The sequence below is a fragment of the Rhagoletis zephyria genome, unplaced genomic scaffold (assembly GCF_001687245.7).
Source record: "Rhagoletis zephyria isolate East Lansing unplaced genomic scaffold, Rhagoletis_zephyria_1.1 Rzeph_scaffold_00572, whole genome shotgun sequence".
Lineage (NCBI taxonomy): Eukaryota > Metazoa > Arthropoda > Insecta > Diptera > Tephritidae > Rhagoletis > Rhagoletis zephyria.
In genome coordinates, this window is record NW_016157656.1 from 150,906 (window position 1) to 166,831 (window position 15,926).

A 15,926-nucleotide genomic window follows, 5' to 3' on the forward strand; every position below is an offset into this window, starting at 1 on the left:
AAATAACAAGACTTTAAACCAATTCGGCTGGCAGCCACGACTTTCAAAACAGTATTTTCTTCGAAATTTTCATTCATATCCACATATTTAGAACCTTGCTATAAGCACACATAACCACACACAGAAGAAAGGATTAAAAATGGATTACAAAAACTAAAATCGAAAAACGCTAATGACGCTACAGGTTCCCCAAATGCTGAACAACCAAAAGAATGAAAATGAAAAATTCTTTGGAAAACAGCAGTGTTTAAACAACGATCTTGCCATGATGCTAGATTGTGAAGATGAAAGTCAGGAGGATACATCAATATCAAATGTAGAAAATTACCTTAGATACATTTTAACAGATGACAATTGAAATTTCAATTTACGTTTGGTTGAAGGCGGCAAAATTTGGACACATCATTAAGCGGAACCTACAAGAATGTGAATATACATAATTCGGTCAACGGGAATGTAAAACTAGATTTTCGGGACGCAGAGGATTGTGAAATTGCCGGCAACTTGAAAACAATGCACAGTGGTCAATAAATGGAATTTAATGTTCATAATTCACTGGAGCCTTCATTTCTCAACCGATTTGATTAATTATGATTAATGAAAGCTAATAAAATTTGCAAGAGACTAGTTGAGCCCAATTTTTGAATTTTTATTTGTTTGTATTAAATTTTTTAGTGCAAAGTGCAGAAATTGCGCCAATTTTGAAGAAGACCGATTCTCCTGTTCCAGCTAATAAAAGTTTCATAATAAAAACTAGTTAAAAACAATTATAGGGTTCTCCTAAAACAAAAAAAAATGTAAAAGTAATAATTTGAAATGTTATAAAAAAAATGTTACCAAAAGTATATTTTTTGTTTTTAGTTTTTATAAAAATTTTAGGTATGCAGTTTTATAGACTAAATAAATAAAGTGCAAGTTGCAAGTTGCTAAGAGTTCGCGTTGATTTTTAATAATTTTTTCGCTAACATTTCGAGCACATCTGCATGCTAAATGGGAAATAAAAGCGTTTGTTATGTTATTAAAAAGTAAAATGTAGGAATCTATAAAACTGCATACCCAAAATTTTTATAAAAACTAAAAACAAAAAAAATACTTTTGGTAACATTTTTTTTTATAACATTTCAAATTATTACTTTTTAATTATTTTTTTTGTTTAAGGAGAACGCTACAATTGTTTTTAAATAGTTTTTATTATGAAACTTTTATTAGCTGGAACAGTAGAATCGGTCTTCTTCAAAATTGGCGCAATTTCTGCACTTTGCACTAAAAAATTTAATACAAACAAATAAAAATTCGAAAATTGGGCTCAACTGGTCTCTTGCAAATTTTATTAGCTTTCATTTAAAAAATAATTAATCAAATCGGTTGAGAAATGAAGGCTCTAGTGAATTATGAACATTAAATCCCATTTATTGACCACTGTGCAATGGTGGTCAAAGGTTTTTAAAGCTTAGAAAAGCGACTATTTTTAGGCCTTAATCAAACTACGCACTATTCATGGTAGTGAAATTCCAATACGATTTTTCTCTATCTCATCATTATGTACTGGGAACTGTGGGAATCGATGACTTACCCTGAAATAGAGATGGGCACGGGACTGAATATTTAATCCCGATCCCGCCCATCCCAAAATTCAATTTCTAAGTCCCGAACCCGCCCATCGCGACGTTTTTCCGAATTGTACCGCGGGTTCTGTGGGTACCGAAATCTATCACTAAGAAACGTTCACATGTCTTTCAAATTAATTTTAAATAATAAAAAAAAGAATATGAATGAACCGGCATCTTCCGATTATTTTGTTTTGCTTTGCTGTTCGTTTTCGTCTCAGTGCATATTTCATACATGCGGAGGTTGTGGTTCTATCGGGAATGTCGGAAAAGGATTTTGGTCCCACCCCGCCCGCAAAATTTTTATAGACCTTCCCGATACCGTCCATCCCGGCCAATTTTAAATCAGTTCCGTGGGTCCCGCGGTTCCCGATATCCCGCGCCCATTTCTACTCTGAAATCAGGTGCACTAATGTCCTCAGCGTCGCACAGTGTAAGATTTGGCTAATTTGCTGCTTTTAATTCTGTAATTCGAAAACTATTGAAGATAGATTAATGAAATTTTGCACAAGGTACGGTACAAGATAGGCGAAGCTTTTTACAAAAAATTTGTCATTTAGAGGGACTGTCTCGCCAACCTATTATATAATTGTAATTTTTAAAAAGGCAAAAGCTGAAATATTGAACTAACTATGAAAGCTAAAATGCTCAAAATTTATATTTGAATTTCCTTATCGCAAGGAATTATAAACTGTCAGAAATGAACATCAAAAATATATTTTTTTTTTAAATATGGGTGTGGCAAATATCGATAAAAAAGTCAAGGTGGGTCTACAATATTCCGTTATAAGTTCAATATTTCGTGCTCTATTTACAAGAATGAGGTACCATTAGAAGGGTAATGAATCAGGCTTTCTCTATTTAAAAGCAATAATACAAAAATTTGTCTGGGTCGAGATCAAATGCAAATGAATTACTCGAACATAATAAAATTCCTAGAAGGCTTGAAGAAATTGAATTTCATCAACACCAGCACTTTCCAGAAGCTAAAGTTGTGGTGTTTAAAGTCTAAGAGAAGTGGCAAATAGACTGAGATACAAACTTTATCGAATAATCGCGGATAACGAGTTTGCCTGTCTAATGAAATAAATAAATTACCAAAATTAAATTTAAGTTAACATCGTCTTACTTTAACATAAAATACTTAGTCCTATTTCACTGAAATCCCAAAAATGTATATTCATTAAAAATAGCATATCTAAGAAAATAAGACCAAAATTGTATTTTAAAAATTATTGCATAATTCACAAAACACCAACAACTTAAACATTGAAATTCAGTTTCAAATATACAAGTTTAATCTTCCAAATCAAATCTCGTCCCGCCATACACTTTGATGTAAATTTTCTTGTTGTTCTTGTCTCGTCTCTACCAGGCATTTCTAAAAGCATTTTTGACGTTGTTTTGAAATTTAGCGATACAAAAAATTATTGAAGTAATATTTTCTAGAAAATGGAAATAATACACTGTGCGTCGGAGCGTCATAGTTTTTTCGCTAGTTGATAATCGTCAGGTGAATTTTTGGCTATCACTTTAGTTTATGCAAATTCGGCAGTCGGAGGAGGCAGAATTTTTCGGCTTAAAATAGTTCGTTATTTTTAACCGACTTCCAAAAAAGGAGGAGGTTATCAGTTCGTCGGAATATTTTTGTTTTTTTTATATGTGTTACCGCATAACTTTGGACCGCGTCAACCGATTTCGATTTTCTCCCAAATAGGTAAATTAAGTTTATCTCAAAATATGAATCAGTAACACCGCGTTCACGTTGAAACTCTAAATGATACCGAACATGCAAAATGTTGAAGGAGGCAATTTGAGTCCAGTTATTTTTAACCGACTTCCAAAAAAGGAGGAGGTTATCAGTTCGTCGGAATATTTTTTTTTTTTTTATGTATGTTACCGCATAACTTTGGACCACGTCAACCGATTTCGATAATTCTTTTTGCATCGGAAAGGTAGTGTCTCAGAGGTGGATCATGAGATATATATATATATATATTTTATATGGGAGTTGATTGAAGTCGTTTTTTTTTTGCTAAAAATTACTTGTTACCCTTTCGAAAGCTTCGAAAGCCTTAGAATTCAAATCAAAGATACCTGCCCCTCGAAATCAACAAAGAATTAAAAATTTCGCCTGCTTTCTCATGTTTTTATATATGTTCTGCGGAAGTAAAATTTCTCCGATTATTCATCTTTAATTCATAGGATACAGAAAAATTAAACAATTTGGCAGCACGTTGTCCCCGAACTGATTGCGAAATTAGTGGTCATTGGTAGGGTTCCTCTGAGCTTCACGAAGGGCTTGTAACGAAAGATGCCTAAAGCGCGAAAAGCACTGCAATCAATCGAAAGTAGGATATTTTAAATACGCGAAGGTATTATCGTTGTCCAAATCAAAGGAGAATATTTGTTGGACCATTTGTTGCGTTAATTTTCTAGAGCACGTGATTGTTTGTACATACATACATATCGTCACCTGAAATGCAAAATGACGTAACAAACATCGTCGCTGAAATTCAAAAAGTCGTAAAGCAGAATATACACAAGCAGACTTGTCTGTACTACATGTCAAGTATGGCATACCGTCGCATCGTGTATAGGCAGGTGTGCACACCAAATTCTAGGTCTGCATACATGTATGAAGAAAATTTAAATTTTTCAATTTTTCTCCTCGTTGTTGCGACAGGTATGAACGTTTATAGTAAAGAATGCAGACAGAACCTCATACTTGAATAGATTTTTATGCGGAAGTTTGTGTGAGCACCATGACTATAATTGATAACGAGTTTTGGCGCGATTTTATTGAAGCCTTTAGGGGCGAATAAGTGTTATGGGAGATGAAACACGACAATTACAAAAATAAATTAAAGCGTGTCCAAAGTTGGGCAATACTTTTACAAAAATATAAGGAATTAGATCCACATGCCACGATTGACATCGTAAAAAAAACGCGTTAATGGCATGCGGAACTTCTATAGACGGGAACTTTCAAAAACAAAAAAATCGACGAGGTCTGGTGCTGGCGGAGATGACATCTACGAGCCAACGCTTTGGTATTTTTACCAATAAGACTTTGACGTGACCAGGAAACACAAGCACCGGTTATTAGTACATTGGAGGAGAATGATTTTGATAATGAGGTGTGTAATATTTAATCGAGTAAACAAACACATAGATTATGATAATAATAAGTATAGAAGGAAAACAATGGAGATATAGACAAAGACAACGACGCAGTTAAAGGCAACGTAACGCAACGCTCAATACCAGTGACTTTTCATTATTTTAATTTTAATTGTTATTAATTTTATAATTAAATAAACGTTTATTAATAAACTAGCTTATTGCCGCAGGGTTTCACCCCACGTTATACAAACAGTTCTTTTGTGTTCTTCACAGTACATTTTGTATGTGCCGAAGCTGGTTCATTGGCCTTATAAAACCATAATGAAGCAAATTTTTCAATATGTAGGGTCATCGTCTGGGGGAACGTACTAGACAAGAAGGCCCCCAGGGTTAAGCAGCTGGAATCTGCATGGCCGGTTAGCTGGCAAGACAGGGAACCCTTGAGGAAGTGGTGGGTGCTCCCCTGACTTCTTGTGGTCTATTTGTGGATAGATTACCTGAATGTATTCGTCCAATGTTTTTATTATGGCTTCACAAGTTTCTAATACAATACGACTTAAACTGTGTGGAGATATTGCTGTTAAAAATTTTAAATCTTCGAAGCTTTCGCCGGATGACAAAAATCTAAGAGTAGCCGAAAGCCGTTCATGGGGCGTAATTGCATTTCTCATGAAAGTATCTCTTTTTTTTATTAAAGGCTTCACCATCAACAGGAGTTCTTGATAGTTTGCATTGTTCATGCGAACAAAATTTTTAAATTTTTTATAGATTTTGTTTCCAATTCCTTAAGGAGTGGTACGTGTGAATATTTTGCGCGTTGTTTATAAAAATTTTCGCACCAAAAGCGTTGTTTTGGCCTTTTTTCCTTCTTTTTCTTATCATTTTCAGCGCACACAGAAATTACAAGCAGGGCTATAATTTGATTTTTTGTTGTCATGACGTTCACTCACTTCAACGATTTCAACGAAATGATGTTTGAACAACGTGTCGCATAGGTGTATACTGAACTGACATGCGACCAAGTATGCATACAAGTCTGATTGTGTATATTCTGCTTAACTAACAAAAAATTCAAAATTCAGTTTTTGAATGATATGATGGATTTCATCGAATTACAACTGCCACATAATTTAATGAAAAAAATTAAAAATTCAGTTACGATGTTGTTACGTCTTTTTGCATTTCGGGTGACGATATGTAGATATGTACAATATTTTGTAATCAGTACACACGAAGTAGTGAAGGAGTGCGTCTTTATAGTGAGTTGTAAGAATATACCCACAATCTGGATACTTTTTCCAGATCGTCCCTATATATGATTTAGAAATTCAATAATAATTATTTTTCCAAAAAAGATCTGCATACGGGACATTTCATTATAGAAATGGTTTCATATTCAAAACTTATAAGAGAACTATGGTTTCACCAAGCATAAGCAAAACTTTTCTGATGTAATCTCCATCATTAACCTTGTTCTTTATTTTTAGAGTAAATGTATTAGTTTTCCAACAATATACGATTTATACTTGAGTTACCCTAGTAGGTCGAGTTCTGTATTATACTTATATACATACATAATGTCTTAACAACTAAATTGGCAAAAATACTTACCTCTTCATAATATCTCACAGCAGTTAACGGTAAACTAAATGAGCAAAATAATAGATCAGACACGCTCAGTGACAAAATAAATGCAGTAGTTGCATGTCCCCGTATTTTAGGGCATTTCAGTAATGCAATAATCGTAATTAGGTTTCCTGAAATAAACAAATAAAATGGGATAAATGTAACATAAATTATCAATACCAGTGGGAAAATAAAGATTTTGTAAAAGAGCAACATAAACTTAATTTTTGTTCGGTACGGCCAATTTTTGAGATTTGGCCGACTTAAATAATTTTTACGTTACACTAATTAGGGATGAAACGATACTCGATAGTTTTCGTTCGATACCAAGTAATTTTGGCATCGATACTGTTGAACTAAGTACTGAGTAGGTATCGAAAAATAGGTACTCCTATCGAAATCCGATACCAAGTAAAATTTTTCTGCGAAATTTTTTTCTCTACGTTTATGCCTTATATGATCGCCTTGTCCTTTTTGGCAACTTAATTGCCAGCAAAAACCGCGAGAAGGCGCCAGAGTCGACATAATGCAAAGTATACACGATCCAATTGCTTCAACAAAGTCGAGAGTTTGCAACGTTTACACGGCCAATTGCTCGAGTGGAAGTGTGAAGTTGATGAATGTTCAGCACAGACGTTTTAACGCGATATAAAAGTCACTGAGTAACTCTATTATTCTTCGCGCTGTAAATATTAGCGGGCAATACTAAAGGTAGGGGCAAATAGCCTTGTTATTGAAGAAAAGAAATAAAGAAAAAGAGTTGATTCAAACTAAAAAAAAAAAATTTAGAAAACACTAAAGTATTCAACATATCCCAAGCCCAGAAAATTTAAACGCTATCTTCGATTCTAGTCTGTAGAGAATGTATATATATATTAGACAGAGTGGGTAAATGCAATTACATTACAATTACAATTACATTCCTCAGTAATTGTAATTAGGATTCAATTCCTTCAGTTCACAGTAAAGGAATCGATTACTTTCTCAATTCCTGGAAGTAATTTCAAATGGAATGTTTTTTTTCTTTAATTCCATTACAAGGAATTTCATATTGTAATTGGAATAAATTACTTGCTAGTAATGTAATTTTTTAAGGTATTGAAAATGTAATTGATTTTTTTTAAATTCCAATGCAATAGCTTTGTTAAATTTCTTGGTTGCTAACTGCCTTGAATAAATAANAAAATTCCAATGCAATAGCTTTGTTAAATTTCTTAGTTGCTAACTGCCTTGAATAAATAACTTATACCTGAGTAGTATTACTAATTGGACTTTAAGAAAACTGAATAACTTAAACTGTAGCTGTTCAGTTTATAGGGTAACGGTTAAATTTTCCAAATCCTACCGCGAACGCGCTTCGCGGCAGATGAGACCCATAAATGTTGAAGCAGGCGTAACCCGCCCGGACTGTTGCTGCCTTGGGTACTGCTGTTCTCTTGAACTAATCCCTGCGTATCTATAAAAATGCACTGACTTAATTGTGTACATTATGGTACCCTTAATTCTACCCAAAATGGCTAGAGTCCGCTTGAATTACGAGCCCTGTCGGACTGGAGATCCTACCTCCTAAGAGTTTTATAAACAAATTGCATTGCTATGGCTAAATTTTGATGATAACACTGTAACGACGCTAAAATTACACAAAAAACGCCGATACACGTAAAATTAATTTTAAGTAGTATGTTGATCTGTATACCGTTTTTTTTAGATAAGGTCATTTAGTCAAGTTATTTTCATTTTAAGTTTGCATTGCGAATGAAAAAAATTCAAACTTTAACATAAAAAAAAATTAAACTATCATGATTAAAAATATTTTTCCCGAGTGATCAACAAAAATTCAAAATATATTGTACATTTACACTGAAAGGTTGTAAGTGTCTTGTACAAACGTCCGCAAAGGTTGCAGTTGAACAGGCAATTAGGGTGGTTTTTGCCGTGGTTTTTGAAGAGCTTGAGCGCTGTTGTTGCAGTAAAGGGTAGGTTTTTGATTTCTTAATCTACTGAAGGCAGAACAACCGGGAAGGTTTATTAAACGTGTCATTTGTATTTTATATTGTAGTTGTATCGGAAATTTTTCAAAATTTTTTTATATAATTCTCTTATGGAGAAAATTTAAAATTTTTTAATGCAACTCTTAACTAAAGATACTTAAAAAAATATAAAATATTCTTTATTTTATCAATTTAACTGAGTTAAAATATTCAAATAGGTGGCAACCCTCCCCAAAAGCATTTTTGAAAGTCTTCTTTTTTAAACCTCTTTCACTTGATACCTAGATCAATTAAGTTGAGTTAAATTTTCACACAGGTGGCAACCTTCCTCCAACATATTTTCGGCAGTAAGCCTTCTTAAAACTCTTAAGTTTGATTCCAAAAATGCATTATTTCATTTATTTTATCAAAATAACCGAGTTTAAATTTTTAAAGAGGTGGCAATTTTACTCAAAACTATTTCCAGAAGTTATCTTTCTTAAACCTTTTTAATTTAATATCTATATTGTAATATATCATTTAGTTTATCAATTAAATTGCGCTAAATTTTTTAACAGGTGGCAACCCTCTTTAACAATTTAACTGAGTTACAATTTCCAAATAGGTGGCAGCCCCCTCAAAAATTTTTCCAACAGTTATCTTTCTTAAACCTCTTTAATTTGATACCCATATTGTAATATTTTATTTATTTTATCAATGTAACTTAGTTAAATTTTCAAACACATTGCAACCCCCCTCAAACATATTTTCGGCAGTAAGCCTTCTTAAAGCTCTTTAGTTTGACACCCACATGGCAATATTTTATTTATTTTATCAATTTGACTGAGTTAAAATTTTCAAATAGGTGGCAACCCTCGTCAAAAATACCTCCAACAGTTATCTTTCTTAAACCTCTTTAACTTGATACCCATATTGTAATAATTCATTTATTTGATCAATATAATTGGGTTAAAAATTTTCAAATAGGTGGCAGTCCTCCAATTTTTTGCGATATCAAAAACTTAAATAAGATTAATTTGTTATCTTTCCAATGTATATGTATGTGTGTAAATACCATCATTAAACATATAGTTCTGCTATGTAACGGAGTTTTATTTGTTTTCAGTTCCTATATTATTAAATTATATTATTCGGAGTTTAGGATTTCCACAGGATGATTAACTTGTGATTTTAAAAAATAAATTTAACTTAATACGGAATACACAATGAGTACCGATGCGAGTAGGTATCGATAATTTAGGTCCGACATTTTTCAGGCATCGATAGTTTTTTTCGATACTACTTCCAAGTAAAAGTATCGATACCTGTATGGTATCGTTTCATCCCTAACACTAATATATTTATTTGTGCTACAAAGGTCTTACATACATTTGTAGGTTTTTTTTTTTAATAAAACTTTAATTAAAAATATCTTAAATTTAAGTGTAAAGCATTATGCAAATACTTAGAATATTACGCATCGCTTAACCGTTTGCTTATCACGCGTTAGTGTTAGAACATTTATTGAAGCATTCAATAGACTTCTAAATATCGGCACCTCAGAAAACGGATGTCGAATGTTACAAAGAGTGTCGCCATTTTGGTACTTTTGAAACTCGATTTAGCCTTTAATTTTTCCATTTAGCTCTGAAACTTGCGTTCTAGCTCGTAGCTCTTTTTTTAGCTCTTTTCAAAAGTTTCCAGCACTTTTTTAGCTCCAGAAAGTTTTAGTTGTATTCGGTAATATATTAAAATTATAAATTTGTAATTTCATTCTACAAGTGCTGACTAAAATTTATTTGGTTTTGGTGATATGACATATCTTTATGTTATTCTATTTCGATGAATGCGTAGAAAAGTTCCATATCAAACTATACCGGCCAGTAATTCGAGCTCCGATAGCTCATATGGTGTATATGCTCTGTCAGGCGGCCAAGGTAGAAAAGGAAAACCAAAATCTATGCGTTGATAAAATTACAAATTTCGAAATGCGGTGGAAAAATATACACATATTTATATCCACGGTTCGAGGTTAAAGAATTAAAAAAAAATATATACAAAACTTAAAAGGAAATAAAACTTTTTGAAAAAATTTCGCGAAAATATAGTTCCTAACCCGAATTTTCATGGTCAATTCAAATAGCTGAAATTGCTGATTTCAACAGTTCTGGTATAGTTTATACAGTGACGAGCAAACCTGTAACATGGTGTTACACTTTTCATACTTTGGTTGTATATCCTTTTTGGTACACCCCTACTCCCTCTCTCATATCGATTTGAAGTCAATCCAACAACAATAAAAAAACTTGCAGAGAAAAATGTAAATTAAGGCAAATGCTATAGTTTTTCACTCACTCTAAGTTTTGCATTTTACAGTTGTCTTTTACTTTTGGAAATCAGATGACTTTTCTGTATTGTAATTTATTCAAGAAGTGATCACCAGTAAATTATATGGTTAATCAGGAAAAATAAATGTAAATAATAGATTTACTGCGGAAAGGCGGGACCGCAGGAAAAGTGGCAAAATATTGTGGAGCTTGCTGCATGAAGATCTTAAGACTGAAAAAAAATATAGCCTAAACTGTTACTAACGACGAAGGAAGTCAGTCAAAGGCGAAGAATTGCCAAATTGCGCGCAAAGGCAGCATAAAGGAAGAAAAAAAAACAATTTTGATCAAAAAACATGTGCGAGAGTGTTAGCATTTTGCTGCATCGCACGAAAACCGGACCATTGCCTATTGGGATTTGTTAGGCCTCACAGAATGTAATAAAAAGTACATTTTTAAGATCTAATTGAAGGTTATTTGGTCTGACAAGACTAAAATAATCGCTTTCAATCAGATGGCCCGACATGGAATTGGATCAAAGATCCAAATTAAGCCTAAGCGTATCATGTAAGCAGTGTTGCCATTTTAGGTTTTCCGGCTAGATTTAGCCGGTTGCGATAGAAAACAGCCGGAGAAATTTCGGTTTAGCCGGAAGCCGTTTTGTAAAAAAATTAGCCGTTTCTAGCCGATTTTGCTATTTACCTTGCTTTATTAAAATTCAAATATATGTTTCCATTTTTGACTAAGCGATCCAAAATCTGTTGGAAAAGCCTTATCGGGAATAAAATTTTCATGACAGGCAGGGTTATATAAAATTGGGCCGATTTCACTTATTTTTTATTTTAAACGAATATATTTTTTCTAAAGAAGGCCGTACCGGGAATTTTTATTCATAAAATGTTTATTATGAATGACTTAAATTTAAGTGTGAAGTTTTATTCGCAAACTTAGAAAATAACAAATTGTTTCACTGTTTGCTTAACACGCGTTAACATGCTCCCAAATTCCCACTCAAGTAGAGAAACTTTCTGCACGAACGCTAGTGTCCACGGTTGCATTTCAAACATAAGAAATTTGTATAGAATTTTTAAAATTCTTTCAGAAGGGCAAAAAAAGGATCCTCTCAGTTCTTCAACATACGTTCCAATTTCTTTGTCGTAGTAACTGTCGGGTTTCCTATATCGACTCCGGTTGAGATTGCAAATTTGGTGAACCTGTTTAATCAAATTGTCGTCGACAAAAAATTCAGCCATGTGCCACAATCATATGTTTTTCCTAATTACAAATTCTTGCTGGTAAAATTTTTTCCAGCTTGAATTTGCCACTTTTCTCCAAGAACTAGTCTTTCTACTTATGATTTATTAAAAATAAATCATGTGAAATTTAGTTGAAACAGTTTAGCCGTTTTTAGCCGGTTTTTTTTGCCAATTTAGCCGGTTGGCCCAAAAAGTTCTGGCAACACTGCATGTAAGGCAAACTGTAAATCACAGTGGTCGGTCAATAATAGTTTGGGGTTGTATTTCAAAAATGTTGTACGCATTATGCGTAAGGAACAGTATCTATCACAAAATAAAACAACAAAAACAAAAATTGTATTTTTGAATAAAATTATTAGAAATGAAAAATTTTTGATGAAATTTTATTATTTTTCTAATGTACGTAAGACTAATATAGAATTTTCAAAAGATCCTTTTGGCCAAATTTTCAAAATCTCTGTTAAATCCGTTCGTAGCAGTTTTGTTATATGTTGGTTAGTCAATAGGTACGTTCGTTTAAAATCTCCAGTAAAAAATTTCCAACAGCGAAATTCCGGCGAAATATCATCTGTTCTCTCACAAGAGATAAGTTAATTGATTGTTTTTCACACACTTTTGAAACACAAATTGTATGCTTTTTTACTGCAGACAAGTTGTTGCCCCAAAACACAGCAGGAATCTTCCAATCAGGGCTGCCAACTATCCTTAGTTATGAGGTGCCATATTGAGGATAAAAAAGTGCCAAAATGTACCAAATAGAAAAATAAAAGTGCCAAAAAAGGTATCATTCCTTTTAATCATTCACATTTAGCAATAAAATAAAGCTACATTTTCCAAACAAAAGTGCAATGATATAATAAGATAAACCAGTTGAATAGCCCTTATAAATTAAAAAATTTTAGTTGAGAAAAAGAAGTGCACGCAAAAGATTTCACAAAAATGTATATAAATGTAATTTTTTTTTTTACAAAAGTGCCATTTTGGCACTTTGTGCCAAATTGAAAAATTAAGTGTCATTTGAAGTAAAATAGGGACAAATGGCACGGTTTGAGCCAAGTTGGCATCCCTGCTTCCAATAACTTACAAATATAAAAATGTGAAATATCGAGGGCTTGAATTCATTAATACCCTCTATCTGCAATTTGCACAAAAACTAATTTGTGATTTTAGAAACCATCTGGGACTTATTACCTGTCGTTATATAAGGTAGCATTAATATCACTGATGACAGTTAAAGCTTAGGTGGATTTTTATATCAGAATCTCATCTTTGTGAAAAGTGTGCAAAAAAAAGTGAAGTGTGAAAAGTATTATTGAGTATAAGCCCTCGATGTTTAAAATATATAAAAATTTTATTTCAACGCATACAAAAAATAAATCTACCTGCGTTACAGCACGGCGGGAGTCTGGACGGGGGGCCGGGGGGGCCGCGGCGTAGCGTGACGTGGTGTGCGGGGTACGCGCTGCGCGAGCGCGGCGCGAAGCTAAGCAAATTTAATGTTTGAAAGAGAAATAATGTCAATTGATTTTATTTCGTTTTTAAAAAGGTAATAATGTCAATTCAGTGCAGAAAATCTGACTGCCCTAGAACTAGCGTAGAACTAGACCTTTTGCCGACAGTACCAGTTCTAGCTCAATACCCAAGCAATGCTTTCAACTGTCCAGTTTTACACGGTGATGTCATTGGCGGTGGTAATTGTCGCCCAGTGCATTACTTTGCAACCAGTTTTTAACCGGTTCCATTTTGGACAGTTTTTTTTATAAAGCCCAAAATACAATAGCGCTGTGGCAGTGGCAGTGACAGTATTTAAAATTAGCTGTTACTGCTAAAATTGGCAGTCACTGCCGCAGCAAACACAATACGGCGTTGTCAGTGACTGCTTTTTTTGACATTCCTTTTTGTTTGTTTACATCTTTGTTGTTGCCTTTTAGGAACATAAACGGAAGTTGGCTGCGTTTCATTTATGTCAAATTCAACATGCGAAGTTTGCTGCGATGGAGGCAGTGGCAGTGAATTTAGAATTTGGGCTAAACTGAGCAGTACTGCCAGCTGCCACTGCTGTATTGTGAGTCGCTTCATTGGACACCACACTATCTAAAAAACATTTCGAAAAACTACCACTGCTCCTGCCACTGCGTTATTGTATTTTGGGCTTAAGAAAACGTTTTTGCGATTCGATTTTTGGACATTTTTTTGGTTTTTTCTTTTCTTTTACAGATTCCGTTTTTGTTACATATTTTATTACAAAAAAAAAAAATATTGTCAGCTGCACGCAACAATTTAAATTCATTAAAATTGAAAACTCACAACTGCCTCGATTTGAACTCGCGACCAATGATGGTTGAGTCGAAGGCAGTATTGCCACTTTGGAATTATTACCAAAATTGGTAGAAAAAATTTGGGTTGGTAAAAAGGTAAATTTTTGTTCATTTTGGTAGATTTTTGTTAAAGTATTGTCTTTGAAAAATAAATAAAACTTTTCGTTGCTGATTTATTTTTCGTAGATATCTTTGTATTATAAAGTTCTTTCGAAAACTGTAGTCTCTGTTGCATTAATTTCCAGGCGCTTTGATGCACACTTTTTATATACATACATATGTACATACTCAAAACTCATTTTACTAAATTCCTAAGCTTATGATTGCCTAAATATTTTAAATGGTTCTTTAAATAAAAAGAAAAAAATAGACAGGTATGTAACTACACACAATGATTGTTCGCTATATATATCAACGCCAGTTTTTATAAATGGCAATTGTTAAACGAAAAAAATCACAAAAGACCGGCGGCAAAAAAATGTTTAAGAATGTTGGTTATACTATAACTCTATGGGCTCTAAAACTGCATACCCAAAATTTTTCTAAAAATTCAGGGTAACAAGTTCGATATTTAGACGAAAATCTTTGGAATTTTTCTAAATTTATTTCAAGCTATATACTGCCGTTAGTGCGAGTAGTGAGCATTTGCACATATACACCGCATGTTTCAACTGGCCCGCTCTGCATTTCTTTTGCACTAGTTCAGAGATAGATTTGAGATATGTAGTTCGGAACTAGCGTTTTGTCAGACTGTCTCTATATTTTACTGCAGGGAGTAGAAAGAGAGAGAGAATTGTGTTGACACATACACACATACATGTTTATACACTTCCATACTCATACACACACATGGTTATTTGCACAAGTTGGTGTCCTCTCTGTTGGAGGGACACTAAATGAAACGAAATATTTTATGCTAGGGCTATGCCCGCTTTATTGAAGGCTTGATTAAGACTTAAAAACTAAATTTACATTTGTTCAGTTTTTATAACAAAATTTTGATTACTATTGCAAAACGTGAGTTATGTTTTGAAATATGTACCAGACGCTCGACCGGAAAAGGGTAAATATGTAATTGCGAATATTAATAAGAATTATTATTGAATTTAAAGTATTACTGTTGACACAGCTATTTTTGTCAACACAATGTAATTTGCAAATATTAATAAAAAGAGAACAGTTTCCTGTTTATTAACTTATTGCATTTCACTTTAACTTGACAGAGCTTATTATTGGCTTTTGGGTCAATAACTAGCGTAAGTGTCAAGTCAGCGGTTATTGGTTGAAGAATTAGCAAAGCGTGTGCTAACTCTTCTCCTCTTAGGTCGATTGCCCTCAATCGACAAAAGTGTTATGAAATTATGAAGTGACTTGAAAAAATAGGCCTTTAGGTGCATCTGTTACATACTCTGTGGTTACATGAAATTTTTTGTAATAATTCTTTTTTATGCAAAAAGCAAGAAAAACAATAATGAAAGTTAGAGTGATTATTACGTCTGTACTTAAACTAATTATATGGTTAGTTTTATTGTCTTTTATTAGCAACTGAATGTCGCTTTTATGTTCTAAATGGCTTACATATAGAGTCTCGATTTTTAAATTCATATATGTTTCATTTTTTTTCTTTAATGTGCGTTATTACATTTGGCAAAATAAATGTATTGTGAATTTTTAGATTGAAGTTGATGTAGGTTAT

General features: G+C 33.1%; 1 protein-coding gene across 1 annotated transcript in view; it reads right to left on the reverse strand.

Moving 5' to 3' along the window:
- Tre1 (Trapped in endoderm 1) overlaps window positions 1-15,926 on the reverse strand; it is a 190,949-nt gene that overhangs the window by 140,283 nt on the left and 34,740 nt on the right. The window contains exon 2 of the mRNA XM_017612713.1: window positions 6,345-6,490. Within this exon, the coding sequence (XP_017468202.1) occupies window positions 6,345-6,490 (146 nt within the window). The remainder of the gene's footprint in view (window positions 1-6,344; window positions 6,491-15,926) is intronic.